The sequence below is a fragment of the Neophocaena asiaeorientalis genome, unplaced genomic scaffold (assembly GCF_003031525.2).
Source record: "Neophocaena asiaeorientalis asiaeorientalis breed wild unplaced genomic scaffold, Neophocaena_asiaeorientalis_V1.1 scaffold186, whole genome shotgun sequence".
NCBI classification, from domain to species: domain Eukaryota; kingdom Metazoa; phylum Chordata; class Mammalia; order Artiodactyla; family Phocoenidae; genus Neophocaena; species Neophocaena asiaeorientalis.
Genome location: NW_020172504.1, coordinates 760,395 through 787,428, shown reverse-complemented (window position 1 = coordinate 787,428; position 27,034 = coordinate 760,395). Strand labels below are relative to the sequence as shown.

General features: G+C 39.2%; 1 protein-coding gene across 1 annotated transcript; it reads left to right on the top strand.

Annotated features, from left to right (window-relative positions):
* Positions 1-14,664: 14,664 nt before the first annotated feature.
* On the top strand, positions 14,665-22,666 carry TBX22 (T-box transcription factor 22). The gene is made up of 8 exons (XM_024738233.1): positions 14,665-14,842; positions 15,458-15,641; positions 16,488-16,589; positions 17,956-18,130; positions 19,023-19,187; positions 19,567-19,631; positions 20,019-20,104; positions 22,053-22,666. Exons 1-8 carry the CDS (start codon positions 14,665-14,667, stop codon positions 22,664-22,666), a joined length of 1,569 nt encoding a protein of 522 aa, XP_024594001.1.
* The last annotated feature ends 4,368 nt before the right edge of the window (positions 22,667-27,034 follow it).

The window sequence follows — 27,034 nt, the reverse complement described above, 5'->3', positions numbered from 1 at the left end:
ATGCTAAATTAAAGAAGCCAATCCCAAATGCTTACATGTTGCATATTTCATTTATGGATGCGGAGGGGAGCTGGAGGCTTTAAGGTATAGTTATAAAAAGGCAGCATGAGGAATCTTCGTGGTAATTGAACTGTCCTATATATTGACTGTGGTGGTGACCACACCAACCTCCACATATAATAAATTGCATAGAACTAAATATATGTACATGGGCACACATACAAATAAATATGTGTAACACTGGTGAAAGCTGAACAAAATCAGTGGATCATATCAATGTCAAAATCCTGGTTGTGATATTGTACTATAGTTTTATAAGATGTTACCATTGGGGGAAACATAGGATCCCTCTGGATTATTTCTTCCAAATACATGTGAATCTACACAATGAGATATCATCTCACACCAGTTAGATTGGGAGGGAGGGATATGCAAGAGGGAAAAGATATGGGAACATAGGTATATGTATAACTGATTCACTTTGTTATAAAGCAGAAACTAACACACCATTGTAAAGCAATTATACTCCAATAAAGATGTAAAAACAAAATCTATGGGAAAGGAAAGCAGAGTGCATGATTCAGGTTTTTAAAATTATACTATTCTGTGTTAGCTTTCATTTCTAATCAAAGTGTGGAGATATCAAAAATTAAACTATTTCACTTTTATTTTAAACCAGGGTGGGATTGAACTATAGGTAATAGTTATAAAACAATACAAACTTGAATTTAAAAAATATTAATTTGAAATTGTCTCATCTCTTCAAACTATTGGTTGCTGGCCAATGATCACTGTTCTTGTTGCTTTTTTTGTTAATAAATGTTCAGTAAAATTTAGCTAGGTGCCAAGCATGTATTATTATTATCTTATTCTTATAAGGACATTATGAGACTAATTACTCTTTCTGTATTATATAAATGAGGAACTTGAGGCTATGAAAGGCTGAAGAATTTGTTCAAAGTTATCAGGTAATTAAATGTTAGATTTATGATTCCAACGTTGGTCTGTGTGATCCAACTCAGGTATCTTAAGTACAGTCATCCCTCAGTATATACAGGAGATTTGTTCTAGGAGCCAGGGGATAACGAAATCCCCAGATATTCAGCCCCTTTATATAAAATGACATAGTATTTGTGCATAACATATGCACACCCTCTTGTACACTCTAAATTATCTCTATATTACTCTATTATTAAATTATTAAAATACCTAATACAATGTAAATGCTATGTAAATAGTTGCCAATGCATGGCAAATTCAAGTTTCACTGTTTGGAACATTCTGGATTTTTTTTTGAATATTTTCTATCCATGGTTGATTGAATCTGCTGATGCAGAGCCCACAGATACAGAGGGCTGACTCTACTATGCTTTAATGTCAATGCTATATTTTATCCATTGGAAAATTTTCTAAGGAAAACCACAGTTCTTTTCTATAGGTATAAAACTATAGTGATGCCGGGGAGGGGGAAGCCTTGTTAGCATCTTGTCAGATGCTCACAAGTTTTGTGATCTACCTTATAAATAATTATACAAATATGGAGTGGGTTAATGACAGTAAATTTTGAATTGGGAAATGTGTTAGGATCAAATTAGTAACTCTGACACTGTATAAAACCATAGCTTTAAGATAATCAGATGAAAACATAATGAATAACAACATCAGTTACCAAATTAAGTACAGGTGATTTGTCAAACAACGATTACATGAAAGCTAGACACCATTTTTTCTTATTGCAGTTAGTAGAATCACAGAAAAATTCAATCTCCCACCAGCTGAGTTTTGTTATGCTGTAGAATTTACCCTTGAGTTTTTGAAAACTTAATGCATAATTGAATTATTGTTTATATTCGCAAGTTTGAAAATGAGCTGTTTCCTTTAAAGGCATATAGATCAGTTTTAAATAATTTTAATTAAGTTTGGATTTTATTTCTTTTGCTTACTGACCAGAGTGTATTACATAGCATAAAATGAATTTATTATGACTCAGTAAAATTACAAAATGCAATAATGATCTGAGCCAATCTGTAACAGATATACTTTACTCCACTTCAACAGAAAATGTGGTCCAACATATCATATAAATCTACATCCACTTCAAAAATATTTCTGATTATATTATCCCAATTGTCCTTTTCTGTTGTTCTTTTCATTTTTCACCATAGAAAATTAAAATGATTTGGTTGATCTTTGTCCAAGTTTCTGAAATGTATTGTAATAAAGAAATAAAACATTATTTGACATGCTTTAAAATCGTCATGCAATTAGAGATAAAAGTGTCTCAGCTGGGTTCTATCAGTATCAATAAAAAGAGAAAAAATAATTCATGAATGAAATATAGAAGACCATGTAGTTATTCTTAATATTAAATTTGTAATTACATGCCACTATAATGACAGCTACATTTGCTATATACCTCTGGGGAAGGGGGAATTTCACTAATTTAGAAAGTATATCTAGAGAATGACATTGGAATTATATAATGGAAACATTCTTCACTCATTTTATTTTCACACTGGACACAATTACAAAAGTAAAAACAAGTTAAAACTAAGAATTAGGGAAAGATCAGAAACCAAGAAAGTGTACAACAATATTAATTAGCAACACACACTTGATATTACCATCAAGTACCTTCTACTATCTAAGAAAGTTCTTTATACTTATATCAGAGATCGCTAAATGTACTAAAATAAGACCTTCAAAGTATGGTTAGATTTTGTATATGTAAGTCTTTTTTTCCATTTTAAAGTTTTCTAAATTTTGGAATCCCTACAATCCCTCCATTGGTTGCAGTAAATACTTCTTCAATCAAGTAACAAAGTCTACCTTTCTTTTCTTTTGTTAAGATCATTTTGTGGCAGTTGTCCTTGTGACCAACATCTCTTCAATCAATTAGATCTGCTGCTCAATCTGCTTCAGTTGTTAGGATGACCCTAAGCAAGAGATCAGTCATTTTTCAGTTTGTGATTTTCATCAAATAAACTTGGCTTTCAAATATTGAAAATAAAATTTTTCATTGAAAATTTGAATCCAGGGTATGTGTATTAAGATTGTACAAAGGATAAATCCTAAATTTTACTAAAGCATAGATATTTTAACTCTCACAACAGATTATTTTTAGGTATTGAGAAATGAAAGTGTTGAAAAGAAATTGGAATATTTAAGTTTTTAAAGACTTTTTTGGAAACATTACATACTTCATGCACCACAAAATCTTATATTTTAGAATGATTTTTTTCAACATCACATCATCTCAACAACTGGTTTCATTCAGAGTGCTGAATGGAAAAGTATATTGTCTTTCCCCAAAATGGTGGTTAAGATTGACTATAGTGAAAAAAAATTCTCATAATCACTTCCAGTTTCAAAGGAGTTTTAGCAAATGTTGAAAGATCCTTTTAAAATAATGATGTTTCAAAGGCCAAAATATATATGCAAATGCAATAAAACAAAAATTGCAACCTAAATTTCAAAGTTATTTCGTTGGGCCTCTTAAGTGCTTATGTACTAATTGCACCTAAAATTGGTCACTTGTATTTAGTAGATGTAGTGTCTAATCTGAACAGTTAAGTAATTGTGCTAAGTAAAAGAGAGAATGTCTGAAAATCTAGCCTGTAATTTTCCAGTAATCATGTCCAATGTCAGCCTCTTCTGAGAATGGTCAAAATAAACAGCCTCAAGTTCCCAATTTAAAAATTGGCATTTTGATACATTCTAGCCGGAGGAACTGGGTGAAACGTTCTTGGTTTCTAACAAAGTCAAATTCTTGATAAATCAATGGCCCCACGGACTGTGATCATTTAAAGGTTATTCTGGTCCAGGAAGATTGTGGGAAGCTGAATCATAGGTAGGGTGATGTCACTGTGTAATACAGACTGAGAGAAGCACTACAGAAAGTGACGATTATGCTTTGACTTCCTAAAGTAATTAATTGTGAGGAGGATTGTTTGCTCCAGACAGAGCTTTTCTATTATAGGAAAGAGATTTTGGAGGCCCTGATGTGCAGTAGCAGCCTTTCCCCCAAACTTCGGAGCACTTTGGGGCGCAGAGGGCAGTCATAAACTTGGCTGGAAGAAAGTTACTCTCCTGGCAGAGCTCTGCAAATTGCCAGGACAGGCGGGTTTGCTCTGGAGGCCAGCACCAGGGGGTGGAGTACGGAAAAGCAAGCTAACAGAATGGTGCCAGCACTCCTTGAAAGGCTGGCAGCTGAGATTTACCCCAAGGCTTTACAAAGCCCCTCTTACTGTGAATCCCTTCAGGGCATCTGGACTGGGAGAGGGCCATGTAAAGGTGGCAGAAGGTTTAGAAATTCCTTACTTTCCGTCCTTGAACAGTGCTCTTGGAAGCTCATTGAAGAGCTGGAGATTGGCAGTTGGCTCTACCACTAATGTAATTTTTCTAGGCCTCCACTTTTTCATCTGGATAATAGGGAAATGAAATTACCTACCTTATTTCTTATTGTTGCTGTGAGGATTAAGATTATATAAAGCAATAACAAGTAGCAAGCTTCCCAGAAAATGGCGGTGGTTATTGTTAGAGGCTCCGCACCTGGGCACAATGTCTGGCCAGAACTCTGCCAAGATCTCCTGAACTGTGGAAAGCCAAGCCCTTGTTCTCTTCTATTCCCCAAGTACGGTTTGTTAGGAGCCCCTGGGAGTTGAGTGCACCTGCTGAAGTCATGGGGAAAAATATATGTTTCTTTGGAATGTCAAACATTTTCCCCAGTTGAAGATCACTGCAATATCTATGTAGGCAGCACACACCTAGAGCTTCCGTCTGGTCTGTCCTAGGCATGCTGAGGCAGGTTTCTGGCAAACACTTGCCCTCTGGCTACCTGTGTGACTCTGCAGATTATCAAGCCAGATGCCCCAGAATCCCTCACCCCAAAGGCTAAAAGTGAAGTATCAACTGACTGTACTGAACTCTTGCTCAACACCCAGCACTATGGAACTCAGAGCGGAGAGTGGAGGGATGGAATAGGACTCAGGTCTCTTGAGTTGCCTGGGTGGGATAGTTGACAAGATAGCCACAAGTCTCTTCTGCTCCAGCCTGTGGCGACCCTGCCACAGCGGGATCTTGTCTGCACTTGGACTCAGCTCCCTCCCCGCACAGACAAAAAAGAGGGCGGCTGGCCTGGGTTCCAGGGATACAGTTTGCACTGTCGGTCCTAGCCCTGCTGGTGCTCACCAACACGGAAAACTTTATCTCATTCATAAATAATTGCCTGCCATGTTCATTACTGCAGAAGAAAAATAGTTACAAATTCCTTTGTTTTGCTTGGGAAGTGATCAGCTTTGGTTGGTAATTGCCTGCCTGATCAAGAGCCATTTCCTTCATAGTTAACCAAACATCAACTCAGTCGGGCTCGTTTTAAATATCACCAAAAAGTGAATAGCCCCAATTAGGACAGGAAACACATTTTCCGACATGAAACCAGGACCAGAAACAGATTTGTCTGTGTTTCAAAATGCAGAAACAGGTTTGTCCGTGTTTCAAAATTCTTCTTTAGGGGATGTGAAATGACCCCGTTGGAAAATCCTGTTCTGAGTTCTCTTCAAAAATGGCTGGAACCTGTTACTTACATTGATTTTTAGGGCTTAAAACTTGAAATAAAATGAAAGGAAAGTCATGAACGAAAAATAAAATCCCTCTTTTCACTTTCCTTGAGAGAAGGAGAAAATATTCGCTGGAAGAATTACTTTAGAATAACAATTCTTTAGACAATTATAACTTGCACAGGAAATCGTCAAGAAAAACTAGATTTATGCATGGTTGACTGTGATTTGGAAACATCAGGAACTCAGGAACATATTGCACCCCCATAATTTAGTGTCAAATTTTGATAAACAACATGTAGCACTCCTTGGCATCTGGTTTCCCACGTAAGATCCGCGCACACTTTACCTGTTTTAGGGGTTTCATTACGGAGGCCCCTGGTTCTTCCAGGTAACAGAGGATGACGCAGCGGGTAGCCAAATGCCTGATTCCTGGGTTTTCCCTCATTCCTTGGAAGGTTTAGCGCTCTGCGCAGCAGAAAAAAATGCTCGGGCGTTCATCCAATTAAACCGCACTGATTCGAAATCTGTCTTCTCGGGAAACACTCCACTCCAGGATAAAACAAGCATTTATTTTCTTGTCTGAGGGCTTTGATATGTGCGCGTGAGGTCGACCCGAGGAGGGACCAAGGCTCCTGAGAGTTTCTGAGCTGTCCAAGGCACCTATCATCGGGTGCCTGTGTGAAATGCTGAGGCTGAATGGGTCCCTTAGTGGACCACCGGGAAACAGAGCCGACTGCGCGGGCTGGGCACAGCGGGCAGAGCTGCTGAGCAGCTGTTGATTGGGTTTGAAAAGGGTTTTCCAGCTCCTGGGGGCGGAGATGAACCGATTCAATTTGTATGGTCAATCTGCTTGTGGTTTGGAGGTATTTTTCCCAAGAAGTGTTTGCCTGCAGCTCAGATCAGAGCACAGCCGGGCAAGCTGCCTAGGGAGGGTGAGGAAAGAGGCCAGGAGCCCGAAACCTTGCTGCCCTGAAGGCTGAGATCACAGACTGTCATTGAGGCTGGCCTTGAGTCAAAGCAGGTTTTCTGCATGGAAGAAGGTGCAGGACCAGTCCAACACAGGAAGTAGAAGTGCAGCTGTGGCCAATGGGGGCCAGAACATCGTGTTCTCTTGTACTCTGGCTCCAGGCCACTCTCCTCTGGACTGTGGAGACAGCTGGTACTGGCATCTATGGAGCGAATGAGCCCAGCCTGAGACAGCTTTCAGACCAGAGGAAAGCCTGGCCTCTTGACACAGAGACCAACAACTTGTTGCCTCCTAGGTAAAAGCCCCTGCCTTACTGGTCAGGCTGTGGGTTTTCTTTGGGCGCCTCAGAGGAAAGGATGCATCTCAGCATCTGCCCTTCCTGTTAACTATCACTAGGCAAGTACATAAAGTTTGGGAGGTCCAGCAAAGTCATAATTGTTGGTTTCATTTTCTTCAACTGGGGGCTATGTAACAAGAATCCTGAAACCTTTACTTCTCAGGGGACCTGAAGTGGAATGTTAATCTTCTTAAAATGAATAAAGGTAAGACTTGGCCTGTCTTTTGAGGGTATGCAATGACACCCAAATGACCCAGTAATAGTCCTTCTCCTGGGCAGGGTCGCTGTGGGAAGGCCTCCAGACCAAGGAGACTTCATGTAGGGCAGATTAGAGAGCAAGGGAGCAAAAGGAAGAGGCTTGCATGCCTTGCTGGAAGGTGAGACTGTGGTCTGTGATGAGGGCACATCTGAGACAAGTATACTGAGTGGTAAGTGTCTAGCACTGAGAGGTGGCAGGAGGGCTCTGAGCTGTGATACTTTCTCCCCAGGCTCTTCCCCAAGGAGCTCCAGATCACTGAGCCAGCTGACTTTTTCAGTTCATCTTACACTCAGTTGACTTTAATCCCTCACCCTCTGGAGGAGGCCTGAGACCCGAAAATGTGTGGCATTGACCACCTCCAGGGAAGAGGGGAAGGAGCAGCAGTGTGTGCCAAAAGACACTTTCTTTTATTCTTTCCTACTTTTTCTCACCAGAGCTTTAGTTGAGACACTGTGTTGTAAACATACACACACACACACACACACACACACACACACACACACAGCTCACATACCTGCTTTCAAGCTAGAGAAGGTGACTACAGAAGGCATCTGAGTAAAAAGGATGTTAAGGAAGTTGCTGTGAGGTGTTACGGTTGCTTCTGTACAACACCCTCCTACTTATGGAGGCATTCTGGGGTTATTGATAGGGGAAGAATATAAGGGACAAAGACAGAAAGGGAGAGGAGAAAAGATGAATAAACAGAAGAAGGAGAGCAAAAAAGAGGAAGAGAAAAAGAGTTATAATGACAGAAACTGATTCACAGAGACAGAAACATACACAAAGAAAAATTCAAGTGGCACGAAAAAGAGACACAGAGAGACACAAGGAAACTGAGACCCATTGAGTCTTCTATCAGTAGATGCCTCCATAACAGTTTGACCTAGGTTGGCTTATTGTTTCAGGAGAAATTGATAAAATGCACTGAGATCTCTTTCAAACCAAGATGCTCAACTCAAGCCAGCTCTGGTGCCTTGGGGAGCCCAGACATTCTATCATGGCAACAGTTTATCAAGACATCATCTAGAGGATAAGTGAATGGAGAATCGGTGTTGGATAAACTCACTATCACCTAAGAAAAACATTCAAAACTGACTTTTAAATTTTTTCAATGGCAAAATGAAATGAGGGAGAATGGAGGGTGGAACATCTGTAAAAAAAAAAGAAATCACTCTTGAAAATACTTCATATCACTCTCTACATATATGTCTTCAGACATTCTTACTTGAAAATACAAACACACACACAAACACATACATATAAAAATGCTTATTATGAAAAATTTTTTCCAGCCTTAAAAGCTTATTAAGACATTAACAGACATTCTAGCTAGTCCTTAGCCAAAGAAAAGAGAAGAGGATGTATGTGTGTGTCAGTGAAAATGACTGTAGAGTTTTAAGCTTGCCAAAATGGAAAGTAATGACTAGGTTTCTTTTTAAGCTAGAGTTTAAAAAATTCATCTCCTTGTAATAAAATAAATCAGACAAGGACCATAATCTGAGAATGGAAATCAATTGTGAAGTGATACCAAGTGCTTTGGTATTTGTTAAAATGCTAGTACACTGAACCTCCTAATCCAACTGTTCTCCAAAGAGTTACTAGCATCATTGCCTTGAAAAAGTTCAATAATCACTTTTCATGAGAAATATGCACACACACAATTTAAACGACTCTGGATTCATCATAATAAAACACAAAAAAATGTGTATTACAACTTTCTATCAACATTTTTGGTGCTGTCAGGTGAGTCAAGTTTTAGGCTTGGGGGTACAAATTCTGAAGTTTGAGAAGTGGCAATTATTTAACTGGCTTCACTGAGATGATTTAGTCAGTCCCCTAACTGAGCAGTGACCAGAGTGAGTTGCATCCAGGGTGTACATCCTGGTCCTGTGGACCCAGTTTATTAAAGGCTGGCATTTATTTGTCAATAGACGTAACCATTGACTTTGCCCTTCCTTCACGCTCTCTTTCTCCCCCAGTATTAAAACGTGATGGATTCAGAAAGTGAGATCCTTGCTGTTTTCAGTGGTTCCTCTTTTGTATCTTTCCTTATGTATCTGTATTGCTTTATTATTAAGGCCTGCCATTTTACCGCTTGGAAGTATTGATCAGGGTGTCCTAACTCTAGAAATATTTCTTTCATGCAGAAGCAGCTTTTGTCTAGTAATATTAACATAGGAACCCTGGGAAGGAAGATAGTGGGTGAAAGTAGCATAGATTGGCTTTAAGCATAGGCAGGGTAGGTGTTTGCCTACCTTTTGTGTTTTGATGGATTTAGGGAAAATCTTTCAGCCTAATACCAAATATTTCTCACTATCAATCAGTACTTCTGTAGATGTTAGATATTGATTTTTAAAATTGTGTCATATAGTAGATAGTCTGCAATGCTAGAACAGATATTGCAACAAATATCTTTTGCTTTATTTTTACAGAAAACTGGTGTTTAAAAAACTACCAGGCAGGGGCTTCCCTGGTGGCGCATAGGGGACACAGGTTCGTGCCCCCATCTGGGAAGATCCCACATGCCGCGGAGCAGCTGGGCCCGTGAGCCATGGCCGCTGAGCCTGTGCTCCTCAACGGGAGAGGCCACAACAGTGAGAGGCCCGCATACTGCAAAAATAAATAAATAAATAAATAAATAAATAAATAAACTACCAGGCAAAGCCTTGCCTTGATACACAAGGCAATTTCCTGCTTTTTAGCATTAAACTGAGCCAGGGTTCAAACGCAAGAAAATGCTCACATTGAGACACTACTGCAAGTGATACATTGTAATTAACACTCAAAATTTAAGAAAAAACTCTTAACTTTTCTGTTTCTGAGCTGTGTCTTTTAGCTAGGAACATACAATGGATAAAAAAAATATATATATCCTTTGAGTAAGAAAGGATAGTCAAATGCATTAATATCCTCCCCTCTACTTTAATGGCTGCAGAATGAAACAAATACCCATGGAGATGTGTCCAAGATCACACACGGACCTGGCTGTTTTCCAGCTCAAGTGCCCTGTATACTGGCCTTGCTGTGAGCTTCACTCTGCCCCTCTAGGGTAGGGGTGGTGTCTTTCCCAGCCCTGCAGGGTGAGCAGGTTATTGAACCAAACCCTTCAGCAGCATTCAGATTGTATTTAACCCTTTGTCATACTATCTGAGATCATCAGATGCTTAAAGTTGTACCTGATTCCTAAAGATCTCCTTTCCATGGACCAGCTGGATGTCAATCCCAGCTGCGTTTAACTGGACATGCAATGCCTACTCTGGCAAATACCATATCACTATAGAGTAGGGCCACATCTGGGCTTATTATTTATTTTTATTTCATTCATCTTCTCTGCCCAAAGTTAGTTAAGAAAAAAATTGTCCTCATATTTCTGTGGGCAAAGCTCCTAGATCCAACATTTTTTAAAAACCCACCAGCCATAAGTTATAAATTGAGTAGAAAAAAATGGGAAAAATAGTTGCATGCCTTTAATATAAAATTCAGTGAGAATGAGGAGCATAATGAACCCCAAAACAATGTTATAATCATTATCATAGGAAGACCTTCATCATTTGATAGCAGACATCTGATGAACACATGACATGATTAAATTCAAAGCAATAAATTTTCCTTCAGCTAACTTTTTTGCAAGAATAAGCATTTAACTTCCCAATCGTCACCATGAGAACGCAATGAACACAGATAAGAATTTGTCTCCCTATTCTTTCTTCCTCCACTCTACCTAAGAACATGGATTACAAAGTTTGGCATGCATAACTGAATTGCTAGATGCATTAAAGTACTGAAATCTTGAAAGATTATATTGAAGTAAGCTTATTAGAAGTTGAAGGATTCAGTGTGGGAATTACTTTTAATATTAATTAGACCAGTTTTCTTAATTTTCTGGAGTGAGAACACAGCTATATGTTAGAGGTCTGTAATTAATATATTTTATCTACTACTATAAGAAGAACGTACACTTACACTGCATTGGTAAAATAGCAAAAATGTCTTTCCAAGGATCAAGTTGATAAAATCAGATCAGAATATGTATTCTAACAGATGTATTTCCCATAGATTTTTGAAACTCAAATCCAATATTTTTGTTTAATTCATTAGCTTAATTTATTAAAATGGTTCTCAAATTTAAGGAAGGTGATTACTTTAAAGACTTCTGAACTTTTGAATCTGCTTTAGGATTTAAACAAAAGTTGAGTGTGCCAGTGTTAGCATAAACTTCTGTTTCTAGTGTCTGGCCACAAAGGATTTATAATTGTATAGTTAACTTAAAGATTAACACATTCTTGAAATTAACCTCCATCATCTCTTTAATGTTGAAAACAGCTGTGCTTACTATGTTCCAGGCATTATGCTAAGTGGTTTGTGTATATTATTTCACTAACCCTCAGATATATACACTTACAGAAACATACCCTGTGATGAAGGTATTAAAAGTAAAAACAAAAGTTTAGAAGAAAGAGACTGAATGTTTAAAAAAAAAGAAGACTTGTGTAAGGTCTCTCAGAAAATAGCAAAGTCAGAATTTGAATCAGGTCAGTCTGAATCCAAAGTCTGTCCTCCTATGTGCTATACTGCTTGAGCCTTATTCATTTTTGTCAGTTATCATAGTCCTAGTAATTTGCATAGAAAGTCAAATTTTCTTCCAGGTTTTATGAGTCTGGGATAGTGTGTAGCATGCAATTTCCCAATTCACAGAACCAGTAGTATTGAAGAAGGAGGAGGAAGAAAGAATAACTAGAAAAAAAAGTTGATTTTCCAAATTTTTATCAAGATGATGTATTTGTCAGGATTCTTTTGCTTGCAAGTGATGAAAATCCAGCTGAAACTCATTTAAGCAAAGATTATTTATTTATGTAAGCAACTTAGCTAGTTCAGGCAAAGTGGAATTCGGGTACTCAAATTATGTTGTGAGGAAACTGCCTCTCTGCATTTCTTGACGTTGGTAAGCTTTTTCCCAAGAAATGGCAAAAATGATCATAAGCAAATTATTTCAGATTCACATTCTACAAGCTTGGAAGTATGCCAAAATATCTTAACCATGGGGAATGAGGATCAAGGGAGAGTAAGAAGAATAACAATTCGAGGAAATGATCTCTATCATGAAGTTGCTTGTACTTTTGCCAAAGTGTGGCACTAGGTATCAACCAGTCTCAAAACATTTTATTTATACTTAATATAGGTATATATTTGAAATATTTATATATTTCATTTAATGTGTTTCATTCCTTCTTTTGTAAATTATAAGTGACAGTTGGAATCCCTTCATATGAGTTTGACATCATCCCTTTGATTAGTAAGTACTGCGGAACACAGGGGATTTTTTTTCCTCCAGTCAGATTTAGTTTCTTTTACACATACGTTTTTCTTCAAGTAACCCATATTTCCTATATAGAAAACTAGAGAGGCCATGAATCTTTGCCCTTGACCTGCCATAAATATCTGAGAAACGTAATGCTTTCAGATACATTAGCTTAACTCTGAACGTCTACTTTGTTGCACATACAGTTCATTAGAAGCAAAATTTTCAGGGCCAACCTTGTTTTGTGCATGTGTTAATTCACATACCTATTTATAGTGGTTAATAAAATATTAGAATTTTTATTAGAGAATTAAAAATTGCTTTCTATCTGATTAAAGCAAGTTCAGATTTCATATTCAATAAGAGCTTTTATAAATCATATATCCCTTAAAGCACATCTATATCCTCTGTATCTCCATAGATTTTGAATATATTTAATTTGCATTAACCACAAATTTATTTTTCTTTCAAGAGATAAATTCCCTTCATATTTCTAGTTATAACATTTTTTGATAATTCAACATCAACATTTTATTGTAAGGATTTTCCGATTGTCAACAAAAAACTTTATTTTCTTTCTAATGTGGACATCTGTGCATCCCAGAGCCTCTCTCTCTCTGCATGTTCCATGTGGACTGAAGAATATCTTATAAAGGTTTATGGGTGTTTCTGGCTGAAATAAAGAGAATGTTCAAAAGAGTCTTTTAGCTGTGGAAAATGAACTTCTATCATAAATGTACATCCCTCATGCCCCCAGTACCTGACAGCCCAGTGCTTTGGCAGCTGAACAGATCACAAAGCTCGTTCTGAGGCTTGCAATAACTTTACTCTCAGATAAAAGTTAACAGGAATTAACTACAGCTTAGTTCAGTACACATGAGAGAGCTGAGCTCTCTGAAAAGGTGAAAATGTCAATAATTCAGATGCAGTTTGCAAGAGAGCCCAGGGGTGCCTGATTCCTTATTGCTGATGAAAAGCGCATGACCCAATCCTAAGCACACAGGCAGGCACCTCACATATGCATGCATAAACATGCTCCTTGGAAGTGGTAGGCAAGTCTCTTTTTGACACAAAGAAGGTGTCTTTATCCATTTTAAGGAAAAGTAAAACTTAGCCCATCAATTATTTGAGCACAACATTGTGAGGTGTCACATCCTTGGGAGCACAATTCTGATTGGTGCTCTGCTGATGGCCCTGGAGTTCTTGGGCTGTATTTGCTGATTAAGTCATGTGAGTAAGAAGAGGCTGTGTGGGGGAATATTGGGCTCCAGTAGAGGCAGGGATTGAAGGTCCAGGTTTGCTCTTGATCATTGAAAGTTGTTATCTGGGAGCCTCCTGCCTGCACTGGCTCTTACTTCCCCACCTGGATAGGGAGGTCAGAGTAGTACAGGGTCCACTTAGTCTTAGACCCAGACCGTAGAACAGACAGGCCCAGAAAGTTTGTGCTGCTCTTTGTTTTCCCAGTGTACTCACTTAAGAGCAAAAGACCCCTATACACCTCTCTGGATTTGGTTAAATAATATTTTCACTTTTGTTGGAAAAGTGGCCCTCTCACCGTGGGCAATTACTTCGCATGTCTTTTAGTTTCACAATTTAATGCAAAACAGTAAATTTGTGTATCCCTCCTCCCCACTAGACTATCCTGAGCCCCTTTCCAGTCAACCTCCAACCCCTTTCTATCCTCCCACTCCCACCGCCCCCTCCCCGTCAGTCTCTGAAGTGTCACGGTGTTTTTTTATGCTTCCAACAGTTTCCAAAACAAACAGTGGAGGCTATGACCAGCCGGGTATTCACTCAGTCCGATGCAACAGTATCTCCCAATCCGAGCGACCTGAGCCGCCATTAGGGGCAGGTCCGCTCCCTAAACGGGCCACGCTTGCCAGTCTCTGAGCTCTGCCAGGTCCGGGAATCTGGCACTTGAGGACTGATGTCCCGCACATGTCCACCGGGAGGGAGAAGAGCGAAAAGGGAAAGTGGACTAGACTCCAGAGGACTCTGGCTCCAGTTTAATCTCCTTTCATTCTGTCTATTCAAAGAAAATCTATACGTATATATAAAATTTATACACACACATTTTTCCCCCTGAATATAGATTCAGAAATTGTTTTCTGAGTTTTCAGGTTTTTCTGATTTTCCCGCTTTCCCTCCTTTGCCTGTCCTCTGCGCCCTCCCACCCTCTCCCTCCCTAACCCAGCTCAGGTTGAAACTTTGCAGAGTACGTTCTCTTCACCCTCTCCAGGGATGGCTCTGAGCTCTCGGGCGCACGCCTTCTCGGTGGAAGCCTTGGTGGGCAGACCCAGCAAAAGAAAACTGCGAGACACAAGAGAGGAGGCGCAACTTGAGCTGTTTGAGAAAGAGAGTGGAGAGGCGGAGGAGGAGAGAAGGAGCAGCGCCGCAGGAAGGAAGAGCGAGCAGCCTGGTGAGTACCCCTACCGCGGCCCAAACCCCAGCGCCGGCTACCGTGGCTTGCTGGATCGGAAGGTCTCAGACTAGCGCCGCGTCGCTGCAGGAGGGCTATTAGCCCTATCAAAGGATGTCTTGGCCCAGCGATGGCCGCGTACGGGGCGGCGGGGATACCTCAGCCATCTGGCTGTAGGGGGAAGTTTCAGAGCCTCCACGTTAAGCCCATAGTGTTGTGGTTCATTTGCGGTGAAGGGGAGGGTCCCCACAGATTTATGAAGCGAGACTCTCCAAACTCCCGGAAGCCCTGAGAGCCAGAGGGTGAATGTTTCTCGGGGTAGAAAACAGGGCATGGACCCAGATCCCGAGGGGATTCAGCATCAGGGACGAAAAGTCTCCGAGAGAGATGAGGATGGGCAAATTTGAAGAAGGGTCATGCATTTCACAGGGCGCTACCTGGGCCCCTTTCTCTCCATCAGGGGGCCAGAGTGGGTGTTGTGGGGAATTTGGAGATCCGACGCCAAGGTTCCCGGGGAAGAGACAAGGCCGGTCTGTTCTGAGACAGGCGTCAGCGAGAAGGGGGCGCGGGAACTGCGAAGCTCTCTCAAACTCTCAGCGTCTCTGTGTCCAGCAGAAAAACGACCCAAGGCAGAGCCCTTAGCAGCTACTTTCTCAGGCTGTAGAGGCGGCAGCGGCGGCTGCAACAGCTTCGGAAGTCTGGAAGAAAAAGATTCTATCCAAGTGGAGCTTCAAGGATCCGAGCTGTGGAAGAGATTTCATGACATTGGAACTGAGATGATCATTACCAAGGCGGGCAGGTTCGGCTTTGCCCAAGCTGTTCAAGGGCCGCACACAGTAGGCACTTAATGTTCTGATCTCATAAGATGGGTGCCTCCAGTTTTATGCTTTGGTACCCTTCTCCCCACAATCCCACCGCAGACCTGTATTGGAAGCCAGTGCCTCTCAATCGACCAGACTAGGCCTTGCCTGGCCCATGTTAGTGGCTAGGCCTTTCTTTCCTGTACACCCTGATTCCGAGAACTCATTCTTGCAGCTCCTGCCTGTGTAGTATATGACAAAAATTTGATCTCCCAAGGCAGGTGCCAGATGCCACCCCCACATCTTAAGCTATGGCCAGGCCTTTCTGTTAAAGCCTCACAGTTATCAGTGGACAATATCCCATCTAGCAGGCTCTCAGCCCACTGTCCTGAGCCCAGGTCAATTTGAGGTGGGGTTTTCCCTCTTCCACCTTTTCCTGTGCGGCATTTTCTTCACATCAGCTGGGTAATTTTTTTGTGTGTGAATCTTCCTAATTTCAGTCTTTCCCAAATCTGCCTCACAGAAAGTACCGCTGAAAACTCAGGGGAGAGGCACAGCTGTTTCTTTCCTACTTTTTCTTCTATAGCTTTTTATTATGGTGGTGATAGGAAGTGGGGTGGACAAAGCCTTGTGGTAAGGATATTCTGATCCACTCAAAAATCCTGAGTTTGTTCAATCAAACATGTAACCAACAATCTTTCCTCACGTAGCAAATCTCATTCACTGAACCTGTCTAGAATAAGAAGAGTATAGTTTATTCCTTTACTTTTCATTTGTCCCCAACCACCCCTGGTTCCAAATGTTTCTAATAGCGCCCAGGTCAGTCGCTATTTTCTCTCCCACAGGAGGATGTTCCCCTCTGTTCGGGTCAAGATAAAAGGACTGGACCCAGGGAAACAGTACTATGTGGCCATCGATGTGGTGCCGGTGGATTCCAAACGCTATAGGTAACCAGGCCCAAAGGAGGGTACCACAGGCTGGCAATGGGGATTCATATCTATGGAACCTGAGAGTGCTGTTTTGAAAACTCTATCATGGTAGGGGTAATTGCTCTCCTGTGGGCTTTGAGAGTTGAATTTTCTGCCTCAAACTGGAGTTCAGACTGAGAGAAAAGCAGGCTTGTTTTTCTTTCCTCTCACTCCTGGATCACAGGTTCCAGCTTGTGCTTCAGTGCATCCCAAACCTCTTGCCTACCCACTGCTCTAGCCTTGGCTCTGCAAACTGCAGAGGGTTTTGGCTCAGGCATCTGGGAGGGAAGCTGTTTAAAGGAAGTTGGGGAGAAATACCTGGGCTTCTGGGGCCCTACCGGGCTCTGGGATGTGCTAATTTAGCAGCAGGGTCCTTGAGCGATGCCCTGATTTGCCATCCAAAGCTAGTCTAGCAGTTATCTTGCCTGAGTCTATTTTTCTTCCTTCCTTAGCCTCTCCCCTGAAGTGGAGGCCAGGTCCCAGAGAATAAAAGTAACCTTTCTCTTGATGTAAGCTCTCTACTTAAAGCAGGCTAAAAGTGGCCGAACTGATCTAAAGCCAAGAGGCCCTTCTTTGCTGGCAGCCCAGAAGCTCGGGTCGGCCAGCGCTTTAGCTCAGGGGTATGGGGGTTGGGCGGCATCCGCCCGCACCCGGCCTGTGAGCGTTAGACCGAAGTGGGTGTCTAGCCTTTCTAGGAAACAGCCGGCAACGCACCCAATGCTGGGAGTGAGGGGCAAAAAGAAGGCTGGGCTTAAGAGCCTGCTGCGGCCGTAGCCCAGAAATAGCAGAACAAGCTGCTTATCACGTTTCAGCTGGCTTGGGAATTCGGCGCATAATTTAGCGGTTGAGATTGAAGACAATGCGAAAATCAGCCCCGAGGCCGCAGCGGGCAGAGTTCCTTGAGGGTATTCTCATGTAAAGCATTGTGGACAAAGGGGCTTCCAAGACTACTGGTCTGGTGGCGGTGGGCTGCACAGACACTTTCCCTCACACTTCTGCTTCTTCCCTTACGCTTGTAGGACAGGAGGATTTTTCGGGTGTCTCTGCTCAGTAAAATGGGTTAGATGAATTTTTGTTGCGGTTTCTGTGAGGAAATGCAAACCAGACTCTGAAATCCCATGACATTATACTTGCCCTGGCACTTCACTACATTTTAATGACGTATACTTATTTACAGTTTGCTTTCTATCCCTGGACGATCTTTAGAAATGAAGTTGTATCTTTTACTAGTTGCCTTTGAGATTAGCAGGCAAACCTTGGCCGAAGCCTTTAGGACGGGATCGCGGTAGTCCCTGCTCCTGGCTTTGGCCCGCTGCACCTAAAGCCACACTCCGCGCATTTTCAGGTACGTGTATCACAGCTCGCAGTGGATGGTAGCCGGGAATACAGACCACTCATGCATCACTCCCAGGTTCTATGTTCACCCGGACTCGCCTTGTTCGGGAGAGACATGGATGCGTCAGATCATCAGCTTCGATCGCGTGAAACTCACCAACAACGAGATGGACGACAAAGGCCATGTAAGTGCGTGCGATCCTTTGTCCTGAGGAGAGGAGGGGGATGCCAAGGGGTCAGCCAGAAGGTCACCCTGGAGAAGCCAAGGAGATGTCTCCCAGATGTGCTAGTTGTAGTCTTTAGGAACTGTCCAAGTTCTAGGCCTGTGGCCAAAGTAGCTCTTGTGACTTTTATTTGGCATCTGAGAGTGCTGGGCGTTGGGGATGGTGAGTGAAAGGAGTTTGAGGACCAAAGGAGACTTGTTTAAGCCAGGATGCCTGGTCTGGGACAGTGAAAGGGAATGCTTCCCTGAGCTCTCTGGCACTTCAGCCTCCCTGGCAATCACTGTGGGCTCTGATTGCCTTCCCATGATGGGCACCTTCTGTGTGACATGGTATGGTGAAAATCTTCTCCACACCCCGCCCCGATGGAAGGCCTTTTCAAGTCATCTAGATCTTGAACCTTCTTCCCAGATCTTGAACCTCTGCCCTGCTTGGCCTGGCCCTGTGCCAGCCACAAAAGGAAGAAGGATGCTCCTGGGCTTAGGAGGTGGGGGATGTCAAATGCTTTCCCATCAGTTACCTAAGCCCAGAGAACTTATGGCAGGCAGTTAGATCCCAATAACACTTGGGAACATCACATGGTCACCCACATCTGGAAGCAGGAAAGGACCCCAACTGGAAATGGAATCACTGCTTTCTGGTGTGCTGTGGTACCCCGTTCCTGAAACCCCTTATGCCTGAAGGCCTCTGTCCAGGGTCAAATGGCAAAGAAAAGTCCTTGTGTGTGGCTAGCCTAGGCTTTCTGGTTTAGCTTCACTTTTGTGTGGGAAGGTTGGGGGTGCTGATGAGAGGGGGACAGTGTGGGGGAGGGGAAGCCAATTACTAGGCAGCATTTGACCACTGATTTCTCCTCCAGATCATTCTGCAGTCCATGCACAAGTACAAGCCCCGTGTGCATGTGATGAAGCAGGACAGCAGGGTCGACATGTCCCGGATTCAGTCCCTGCCTGCTGAAGGGGTTAAAACATTCTCCTTTAAAGAAACTGAGTTCACCACGGTGACAGCTTACCAAAACCAGCAGGTAAAGCCAACTAAGTCCCAGGCAAGCAGGGATGGCTCCAGAGAAACTTTAGGGAAAGAGTGAAGCTGTACTATATGGATTGAATTTTCCACAATTAAAAAGAAATTCATAGCATTATTGCATTGTCATCAAGGCAAGATTGATTATGAATTGTGTGGATCTTGTGTTAGAAAGGATAGAAAGGAGAGTAGAACAAAGAGTGTCAGGAGAGAAAGGAGATAAAACATTTCAAATTTGACTTAGCAATATGCTTACATTTATTTAACATGCCATATTACATGTTGAAAACTTGTGTGGTTGTTGTAACCATTAAAAGAAACAGTGACAGTGTTTTACTGAGGGTACTGACTTTATCTTTCTTTATGCTTTGAATCCATAGATTACCAAACTGAAAATAGACAGGAATCCTTTTGCTAAAGGATTTAGAGATCCCGGAAGAAACAGGTAAATGATATAACAGTCACATCTAATATTTATATAACCCTTTTCACAGGTATAACAGCTAAGGAAACTGTGGTTCAGAGACTGAGTCCCTAAATTTTGTAACTAATAAATAGGTAGTAAGAAAGAAACCTGCATGTTTTGTCTTCAAAATCTTGCCTCCTCCCACTCCCTCCCCAACCCACTTTTAAGATATTGCTTATTCTAAATTCTTAGGTTTTTATTCATGGAATAATCACGGGGAATTTTATTCAGAAGTCTATCTATAAAAGAAAAACATTTCAGATATTCACCCCTAAAAACTATAACAAAATAACTCAAAAGCTTACACAAATTATTATTTTCAGGAATTGCATTCTGGACTTGCTAAAGTTTGAATCTCTTTTTCAGAGGTGTATTGGATGGGGTTTTAGAGGCCTACCCATGGAGGCCTTCTCTCACTTTGGATTTTAAAACTTTTGGTGCAGACACACCAAGTAAGAAAAGTTTTATTAATTTTTATTTGTAAATGTTAATGAAATAACAACAGCCAGAACCTCCGTACAAATATTACACAAGTGGATAAGTATATGCCAGAAAATGTGTGTTTAAAATCAGGTGGGTGTATATTTATCCTGATGAGGAGGTAAGAAGCAAAAAGGGAGGGTAACTGGCAAGAAGGAAAAGAGCATAAACGTGGTAATGGTGGATTTACTGCCTTGTGTCTTCTTGAGTTATCATACATCCTGAGAGCTATAGAAATCACTTGGATTCTTCAGCATCTCACTATCTCATATTCCTTAGGATCTGCCTGTGGTGCACTAGTGGTCTTATTTGCAAACATGTTAGATATTGAAATAAATATTTTATGAGAAACTTTCAGCACATGATAAAAATGACTCCCATTCAATTTCATCATCACTTGACTCTAATTTTCCTTTTGTTGTGACTAGGGAAAATAAATGTTGAAAACAATACTAAGCCATGGCAATTAGTTTAATTGCCGTAAGCATTTAAAATATTTGCAAGGTATTTGTTCTCAAGTAGTACATTACATGACTAAATAATAATTTGACAATGCAGGCTTTCTGGTGGAAGAATGCATACCTTCATTAACTCTGATATTTAAGGATAAATAGAAGATCTTTATTCGTGAGCAATATGGAATCATTTTACCCATTTGTCTTTACTCCATTAAAGTTGTTTGTCTTTAAACATTAATTGAAGGTTACCATCACATTATAGTTAGCTTGAATTTTACATGATACCATAACAGCTAATTGAAATGTAAAGAGATCAAGTCTAATCATTTAGTGAAATATTTCACTCAATTGACTGTATTAATTTGGTTTAGAGAGTTGCATAGAAAAATTTGAACACTTATTTGATAGTGTCACTTTAATAGAATCTAGGCAGCATGCTTTTAAAATATCCAAGTCAACACATGGTGCACTAATTTAAAAATAATGTTAACCATGATCATTAATTGATAATTTAAAATACACAGTTTTCTTAATTATTTAAAATGTCCAGAATGCTCTCAAATTGCAAAGAAAAGGGGTACCAGTTTTTTTAAATAACTTTTGGATGTTTAATTATAGAATATATTTGCCATGCTGTTGATAAAGGATTAGCCTATGTCTGTATATAAAAATAGTTAAGAAAAACAGTAGCACCTAAAAAAAAAACCCACAAAATTTGATCAAGTTCAGTCAATAACCAATTTTTTTTTAAATTTAAATACTTACAAATATAAGGTGTAAAGTCTAGATTTTCCTGGACCTTAGATCTATCCCTAATTTTAGTAGATGCTATGCAACCATAAAAGATCACCTGGCAACATTGATATGAACACTTTCATTTTTATCTTGGTATTTTTAACCTGCAAAACTGTCTTTTACTCTTGATATAGTATACTATGGAACTTTCCCCGTCTATGATTTTCATATAAGAAAAAAACTAATATATTTAAATGTTATTTTAATTTATAAGATTACTTTCATATGCACTGATATTTTAATCAGACTGAAGTTTTCTATAAAATCTCAAAAAAACTGTTCAATTTAATCAAGTGCTTATTTTAGTAATTTTTTATGGTTAAAAAACAGCTTTTACGTGTAAGATATAATTGGCTCTGGATCATATTTAATTGGGCTTCTTTTTTAATTCACTGAATAAATGTGTTCAAGTGCCTAGTATAGTTCTAAAGCATAGTGAATGCTCAATGCATGATACATAATAATAATGCCAAAAGTAATAGTGGTAGTAGTAGAGATACCATATTCAACTTTGGTCAGAGGAATGTTCTTTTCCAAAGGACTTAAAATGACTGTGAACTTGCAAGGAAAGCTAATCTAAGAATGATGCAGGGATAGTTATGGACATGATTACTGATTCAGTAGGAACATTTAGTTCATTGCTCATTGACTGAATTGTCATTCACAGGTGGAAGCAATGGCTCATCTCCAGCGACCTCTAGTGGAGGGGCTCCCTCTCCTTTGAACTCTTTGCTTTCTCCACCTTGCTCCCCTCCAACATTTCACATACCTACAAGCTCCCTTGGAATGCCCTGTCCAGAGGTGTACCTACACAATATCAACCTGCCCCTTTGCTACAAGATTTGCCCAACTAATTTTTGGCGACAGCAGCCTCTTGTCTTGCCTGCTCCTGAAAGGCTAGCAAGCAGCAACAGTTCTCAGTCTTTAGCCCCACTCATGATGGAAGTTCCCATTTTATCTTCCTTGGGGGCCACCAATTCAAAATACGGTTCATCTGAAGACTGCAATGGACAGTGTCAACAAGCATCTAATTCTTCCAGTCAAATGTTGTATGGATTACAGGCACCTGGAAATATTTTATCACCCAACCCCATTGCCCAGGAAGCAATTGGTTGCTCATTCCATCCTTCCTATGGCTTTTATAGGTACAACTTCTCCATGCCATCTAGACTGGTAAATGCTACCAACCATCTCAAAGTGAATGAAAACAGTCAAGTTTCTTTAATAGAAGGCAAATGCAATCATGCTCGTTGGTATCCAAAAATTAACCATTGTCTTTAATGGAATAGTCAAGTTCCTAAAACAATTACATGTAAGCATATATTTTCTTTATTTGTAGCCAAAAAAGGTCAAGAGCTAATGGGCTTAAAAAGCTTCATTATCAGAGGGTATTCCTCTATTCTGCATTTAAAGTGCCTTATGATATGTTCTTAAGAAGGCTGATTACAGTAGCCTTAGGCCTCAAAATAAGATACTCAGTAAACATTGTTTGATGAGGTAGGCTACCAGTGAAAAGTGACTTCAGGTGATGAAATCTCTAATTATAGTGAAGCCTGTTTACCACATCAACTGCCTCTTGCATATTGACAATGACCAAAGGAAGGTGGATTTAATTCCTGTGAAGGTAGTGAAACAATTACAGTTTTTATCTATGAATATTGGCTTCATTGTAATTATCTATCTAGTAACTGTAGAAAAATTTAATTGTTCATTTGCATTATACTTTTATACTCTGCTGTTGAAGGAACTACTAATCTCAATTTTAAGGTACAAATAAAGACATAAACATTCTAATATTAATATTTGCAGCCTAAGGACCATTTAATCCTGAAGGAACACAAAGATTAAATGAAAAGCAAAGCATTCTAAATAAATTTGATTTTTTATTCTCTTTTATTTTTTGGGTAATTCTCAGGTGATGCTTGTTTACTTAGTCCTTAACAAACCCGGTATTTTTTGTTTGTTTGTTTGTGATACGCGGGCCTCTCACTTTTGTGGCCTCTCCCGTTGCAGAGCACAGGCTCTGGATGCGCAGGCTCAGTGGCCATGGCTCACGGGCCCAGCCGCTCTGCGGCATGTGGGATCCTCCCGGACCGGGGCACGAACCCGTGTACCCTGCATCAGCAGGCAGACTCTCAACCACTGCGCCACCAGGGAAGCCCCAAACCCGGTATTTTGTATACACAGTTTACAAAAACAAATTGTTGTAGCTCTCCAAAAAGACTGAGAAGTTATGATTTGAAGGGAGAGAATATATTTGAATCCATAAATATGAAAACATCATTACAATGGTACAATTTAATTTCAGTCCTCTGCGTCAATCATGGTAAATTGGGCAAAAGTAGCGTAACATAAATGAGACTTTATTTTAGGCTATGAAGTTGAAAAGTTTCCTTTCACCTGGTCCTAAATTTTCTGAAAAGACTTAAGTATAACCTACATATAACCTCTATATCCTTAAGATGAATTGAATTTTAATTTTTCATGCTACTAGCTCTACAATTTATTAAGCCAGGGCCCTTCATATCACAATGGTATGACTTAAACTAAAGACATTGATAAACTGCTTTTTAAAAGTTTTCCAACACATATTAGGGAGAGCATGTCATTATTATTTATTTTGCTCAAAATGTTTTTTCCTCTCAAATGTACCTTATATATATACCTTCTTATATATGTATTAAAATGATATGCCCCTTCACTTCTGGGCTTAGGGATAGAACAGCACATAGTTACATTCAAACTGAGTATTCTAGTCAAGATGAAATATTATTTATGGCCCAGACTAATTAGGTACCTGCTATAAAAATCTTTAAGGCAGAAAACCTGTACTACCTAAGTTTATCAAATCAAGGATTAAAGTAGAAAGTACACTTTATTTCTGTCTACTCCAAAACAGGAAAGCTGTAGGCTAACTTTTACCACTAAAATAAATTATGATTTTTTAAAGCAGAAACTCCCACATCAGATTGTAGTAAAACTTATTCTGATGGCAGATACTTAGCAACTAACAACATAAATCATTTGATTGCAAAATCCAGAAAATTTCTGGGTTACTTTTTAATGATTATTTAAGAGACGGCATAAATTTTGTAGCTGCTCAAGTACATATATCCCATACTTTATATTTCAGATAATTTTTCTATATGTAACCCATATATAATTGATAATACAGAACTATATGTGTAAAGGTGATTTATATTAAGGAGGAAAAATTTAAAGGCTAGAAACTAGACATCTATTTTAAGCCGTTTTTAAATGTTGTTCGTAAATTGTCATTTCATAATTTTAATTGAAAAAGAAGTAACCAAGGGAAATTCTTTATAGAAAATTAGACTTGGAAGAGACCTTAAGAAGTTCAGTAAGCAGTCCCCTATTTTTTGAGCAAGTTACTCATCTGCAGGAAACAGACGAGTAACTTGCTAACAGCTCTAATTCATGCACAAATTGTATTTAGTGCCCTTACTATTTTATAATAAATAATTACTACCCAATAGGATGGTGCAAAACTTGAGTAACTTGGTAAACTGAGGCTATGATTATGGAATAAAAAACAAAATGCTATGGAATTATATTAATTTCAACTGTGTCAACTAAATATAAGGTTTGCTTTAAAAAACCTACAGAGATCTAAAGCCACTCTAGTTAGATAAGGTATGAAATAGTTAGCAAATGAAAGTGGCCAAATGATACTTAGTAGACTCCCAAGTCTAATAATTAAAACTGGTATTTCCATTTGGTTTGGCCATATACATACATCCATCCTTTCATCCCATTCAAAAGAAATCATTTAAATTCAGTTATCTATATTTATAAAATCTGATTCTTAACCTGACCTAGTTATATGACTTACCTCAAATAAATATAGAGAAAATAAACTTTTCATCAACTCTGTAAAATTTGTACATTGAGACAGGAAATAAGTGAATGTTGCCTTATCTTTGCACAACCTCCAGTCAAGCTGAGACCTATAGTCAAATTCCCGTGTCAGAAAGATTCTACTTTGTGGAACAGTCAAGATGAAATCAAGGGCTTGAATTCAAGTTTGAGCCTGTTTGCAGAACATATGTCTAAGTGGATAAATCCTCTATTCATTACATTTTACTCACCAAAATATAACTTTAGGTAACAAACTTAGAACATCAAAACTGTTATTTGTTTCATTAAACAGAAGGGTTATGCCCTCTGGACATTACATTTCAAATTCTAATACATAATTCTAGATTACATAATATTAGAGTCTTCAAACATTAATATCATTGCTCCTATTCGCTGTATTACAAAAATAAAGAATTATATTTTCTTCAAGTTATGAAGGTAGATATTCATGATATTTCACTGTTATTAGGCATGGGTTATACATACAGTCTAGGAGTAGACATGACTTCATTCTTCTTTTGTGAGGTTTAAGTATGTCTATGGCACAAAAATAAATGAACAATTAGAATCAGCAAGGGATGAACCAGTGAATCAGTCTTTGAATGATCAGAGTTCTATGTGATGACAACTTGAAAAAGTGCCAACAATGAATAAAGACAAGCATCTTTATTGGACATTATGGAAGATTTCCCTTTCATTATCCTAATCATTTATAGTATGCACATTGGGGAAAATCACGGTGCACATAAAGCTGGTAACATGTATCTTTTAACAGTTACTGATGAATGCTAAGCCAAAGCATAATTGAAATACAAGTTTTGTACAAATATGTAAAATATATTTTACAAAAATATACAAAAATTCTAATTACAAATCTAGATGCTTTGAGACAATAGTGCTATATGTCCATGTATATAGTAGGGTAATACACAGTTGTTATCCCTTTATTAAACCTCAATTACAAATACTTTCCTTATTTGAATACGCAATTTGATAAATTCCAGATGTCACACTATAATTTACATAACCAGTGGGGTTTTAGTTTAGTTTTGTTTTAAAATAATTTATACTATGTTGCTTTTTATCCCTCCTCTTCTCAAAAATAAGGATACTATGAAGAACATCTAATCATTGCATACTTATACTATTAATTACATATACTTGTGTGGAAAGGCAAATTTAAATATACTTAGAAATGTCTAATTGCATGTACTGTATTTTGTGAATTGAATTGACAGGGTGGAAGTACAATGGTTATACTCCAATTTAGGGATATGTTGCCTTTCTGCAGAAAAATTTTTATTTAGCCAAAATAACAATAATATCCTGGCATACAGCAACAGTTTACCAGTTGATTTTACTGGAATTTAACATGTTTATTAGAGCAGTTTAAAACAATCAAATGCATAGCTTAGGCATTGGTGGCTGTTGCTTTGATATAGGTGCCTTCATATACATTTAGTCTTCTTAGGTTTTGTCTGCAATTAAATGATAATTTGTATTAAAACTGTGCAAATAAATATGGTTTAGATGTCAACATAGAACAAATAAATATACAGAACGTTTTAAACACATCCAGTATTAAAACTATTTACATGTGTGGTGCTGGCCAAATTTTAACATGGTGTTTCAATAAAATATTGAGAGGAAAAAGACTAGTATTATTTCCTTTCAAAGTTTCATATGTTCATGTTTATAAATTTGTACTGCACATTAATATGTAAACATGAATTATAGTGAGCAGGTATTCAGAGAATAGTGATAGGATAT